The sequence below is a fragment of the Tenebrio molitor genome, chromosome 6, assembly GCF_963966145.1.
Source record: "Tenebrio molitor chromosome 6, icTenMoli1.1, whole genome shotgun sequence".
Classification (NCBI taxonomy): domain Eukaryota; kingdom Metazoa; phylum Arthropoda; class Insecta; order Coleoptera; family Tenebrionidae; genus Tenebrio; species Tenebrio molitor.
Window position 1 is genome coordinate 18,303,628 of NC_091051.1, and position 3,845 is coordinate 18,307,472.

The 3,845-nt window shown below is 33.3% G+C and overlaps 1 protein-coding gene across 1 annotated transcript; it reads left to right on the forward strand.

The window, feature by feature from the left end:
* Nucleotides 1-602: 602 nt before the first annotated feature.
* Nucleotides 603-1,799, forward strand: LOC138133884 (uncharacterized). The gene is made up of 2 exons (XM_069051883.1): nt 603-1,029; nt 1,084-1,799. Exons 1-2 carry the CDS (start codon nt 622-624, stop codon nt 1,768-1,770), a joined length of 1,095 nt encoding a protein of 364 aa, XP_068907984.1. The 5' UTR covers nt 603-621; the 3' UTR covers nt 1,771-1,799.
* Nucleotides 1,800-3,845: the final 2,046 nt, after the last annotated feature.

Here is a 3,845-nt window from a genome sequence, read left to right on the forward strand (position 1 = left end):
AGTGGAAAAAATACTAAATAACAATATGTAGAAAATCCTCAAAAACTGTTTAAATTCAATTAGACTTGGAGTATAAACATTTTTAGCTTGTCTTTAATGACAAAGCAGTTTACCACTGCTTACACTTGATATGCCAAATACATATGTATACAACGCAAATTTAACATGATGGGTCTCATAAAAATAAAGTTTTAATAAAATGATTTGATGGATCGAATTTTATGCCGGTGAGTGTATTTTATTTGATGTGTCATTTATTCTAATCGGATAATAGTTATTTATTGTATAAGTGTTTTAAATAGCATTTTATCCACGCAAGAATTTTTAACCGCGAGTGCAAACGCACGAGCGTTTAATATTCTTAAGTGGATAAAATGCGACTAAAACACGAATGCAATATAACGTTTTATCCACAATTACAGCGATTTAAAACCAGAATCGCCAAAATTTCATCTCATGTCATTAAAAAATGATTTGACATTACACTCTGACAGCGGATGTCACCTCAAAAATCATTGAAATTAACTAAAAAACATGGGGAGCTGTTGAATAGTCGCTATTTATTTTTGATTGTTTATCGACTCCATTTGTACATACAAAACGCTGTGCAAGTTAGTGAAAATGGAAGAAAGTGATCCTGTTCCTGAGACAATTCTTGAGGAAGCTGAAGAAGCGACTCGCCAGTTATTGCCTGCGAAGTCCAGGGAACATTATGAAAAAGTATTTTCAGAATTTAATGATTGGAAAGAAGAACGGGGGGTAATGACAATAAATGAGGAAGTTCTGCTATCGTATTTCTTAAATTTGAAGAAGAGGTATGCAATTTCATCCATGTGGTCGAAGTACTCGATGCTGAAGGCCGCTATAAAGGTCTATAAAAACATAGACATTGGAAAATATAGTAAGCTCATGGCCTATCTGAAGAATCAGTCAAGAGGATACAGGCCGAAGAAAGCTGAAGTATTGGAAAGAACACACGTGGAAGAGTTTTTGACAAGGGCTTGCGATAAAGAATATTTGATGATCAAGGTAATTTCTGTCATTACATAGACATTGTAGATAATAAATTTTGGAATATGTTAGGTTGCATTAATAATGGGGGTGTCTGGTGCCTGTCGATGCTGTGAGCTGACAAATTTGAAAATCGGTGATGTAGAAGACAGGGGCGCATACCTGATTGTTTCGATACCAGATACCAAGACGGGCGTTTCACGAAAATTCACAATTCTAGAAGAAGGATTTTCTATCAACACTGTGGAGAAGTGTAGGAAATACATGTCCTTACGTCCGAAGAAGTTATCCATTGAGAGATTCTTTTTACGATACGCTAAGCAAAAATGTACATCGCAACCTGTTGGAATTAACACTTTATCGAAAGTTCCTTCAATAGTTGCTTCGTTTTTGAATCTGGCAAACGCAGAAGCTTATACCGGCCATTGTATGAGGCGCACTTCAACAACTTTACTGTCCAATGGAGGTGCTAATCTTACAACAATTAAACGACATGGTGGGTGGAGGAGCTCCGCCATAGCAGAAACGTTTATCGAAGATTCTGTATCTAATAAGCTTGATATCTCAAGGAAAATCCAAGGTTCTCCTGGTACTAGTCGTTCCTTACTAGAGACGTCCATTGTTCCTACAACTACTATTCGTTCTGGAACCGATAACAACTACAAGCTTCTTATTAATGGAAACGAAGTGAAATATGAAAAAACAAAAAACGAAATGTCTATTAATGTAAATGTTAATGTCAATATTAATAATAAATAGAATGCGATTGATTTAAGATTGTATTTTTTCATTATTCCACTAGTGGAATAAAGTGATTTCATTATTCCACTAGTGGATAAAGTGTTACTTTATACGGTTCAGAAGTGTGGATAAAACTTCAATTATAAGGTAACTGTGGATAAAATATATTTTTTTTTTCGTTCTCTAATTTACAATTTTACTTTCTGTAGAACTTTTAGTAGGTAGGTACACTTTTACTGTAAATGTAACAAGTTTATACGAACATAATGTATTATTCATACTTATTTTAAGCTTTTAATTATTTTACGTTCTGAAATCTTACTTAAAGCACGATTTAAATATTAGATAAAATTACAATTTTGTAATCTTATCGGTCGTTGTACAAGGGATCCATTTGAGACTTCCGTTTACTTTATTTGCTGATGAAGTCATTCATACCTACTACAACATTAGAAGTTTAAATTCGTTTCATTTGTTTCTCAATTGTCTTAAAACTCAGATTAAATTCGTATACATTTGTGTTATCTTGAATCCGAAGTTACAACACCGCGATTGGCGAGAAATTGTTGTTTTATGCTTGCAATAAAAAAATACAGGAATTTTTATCTGACGATAGCCTTACAATTAAGCGTAAATATTTGGTATTTTTACGAGTCTGTTAGATTTTATCAAATATCCTGTTATTATTCATTCATATTTCTATTTTTATAAATATTTTTAAAAATTATGTCCGACCTATTTCTTTTAATACCTGTATTCTTAGAAGGAACAATTTAAGAAGGGTTTCGTTTGCAGGTGCTGGCAGGCAAAAATTTTGCTCTGTCGTAAATCTTAATAATGATAAGTGATAACCATTACAGTTTTATTTAAATAGAGCCCAGAGTGATTTAAGTCATTCTCATTTCCCGCGGCCGCTACTATACTCACCACTTTTACGACAATCCTGGTTAAGCGGACAATAAACTACTCAAAGAATCAAAAGGTCGTTTTAAAATATCGATAGACGCACTTTAGTAGATACATAATGATTTACAAAAGTGTGGTTACTCTGACCAGAAGGATGAAGTTGCTGAGATTGTACTGTAGTTTCAATTTGGTTGTAGGTCGTAAAATTTTATTGGAAATTATGAGCGATTAACGGGCACAATGGTTGGGTTTGAAAAGGTTGGGAAGCGGCGCGTGCCGTTTGCCGTACAATGCAAATATACCAAATGTACAATACAACCCTGCTTAAAATATTACCTGCTAGTGGTAAACTAGGATTTGTAAGCCCCGCAAGATCTTTAACTTAAAGTACCATAAAATTTTACGACCTACAACCAAATTGAAACTACAGTATATGTGTCCACCTCGATATTAAAATTGTTCTGTTTCAGTCACACCGAAAAAATTATTGGACAAATGTGTTTTAGAACTTTAAGTACAGTCACGGCTACGGAATTTCGTCAGTTGTTGTCATTCAACTGACATTAGCTGTAAAATAGGCATTATATATTTCTAACCCCACATTGGAATTTTTGACATGGATGTCAATTTGTCAATCAATTTTTATTGTGCGTGACAGAATTTCTGTCACAAAAATTTTTAATATCAGTCATAATGACAATAAAGCTTAGACACAAGATTTTTCGAATTGACAGTAAAATAACTGACGAAATTTCTTGGCCGTAAGTTGGTTATCTGAATTAATGATGTTTTGTAATTAGGAAAATCAATTTAATTATAATCGTTTATAATCAGACAATCTAGGTAAGTTGATGGTAAGTATATAATTAATGATGATGTTATAGTCGAAACAATAGAAATCTTCATTTAAATTACAAGTAATTAAAATGCAAACGAAAACGCGACAAATAGTTATTTGTATCACAAGGCTAGAAAATGCTATTTTCCAAGTGCAAGCCCAGTTTGTGGAGCAGAGGCGCCAGCCGAGGCAACTAGTCCGAGCACTTCTAAAACATTTTCTAGCCGTGTAATACACAAAAATTTTTTGGCCGACAATTTATTTAAAGCAAAATATAATTATTTTTGTTAAAAAATTACCGAATTTATTTTTCTTTCATTGGCAACATAAAGGATCCAAGAAGCGACAG

Coding starts and splice junctions, on each gene's coding strand:
- LOC138133884 (XM_069051883.1), top strand. CDS start 622: ATGGAAGAAAGTGATCCTGTTCCTGAGACAATTCTTGAGGAAGCTGAA. Junction 1,030..1,083: donor AAGAATATTTGATGATCAAG/GTAATTTCTGTC, acceptor GGAATATGTTAG/GTTGCATTAATAATGGGGGT.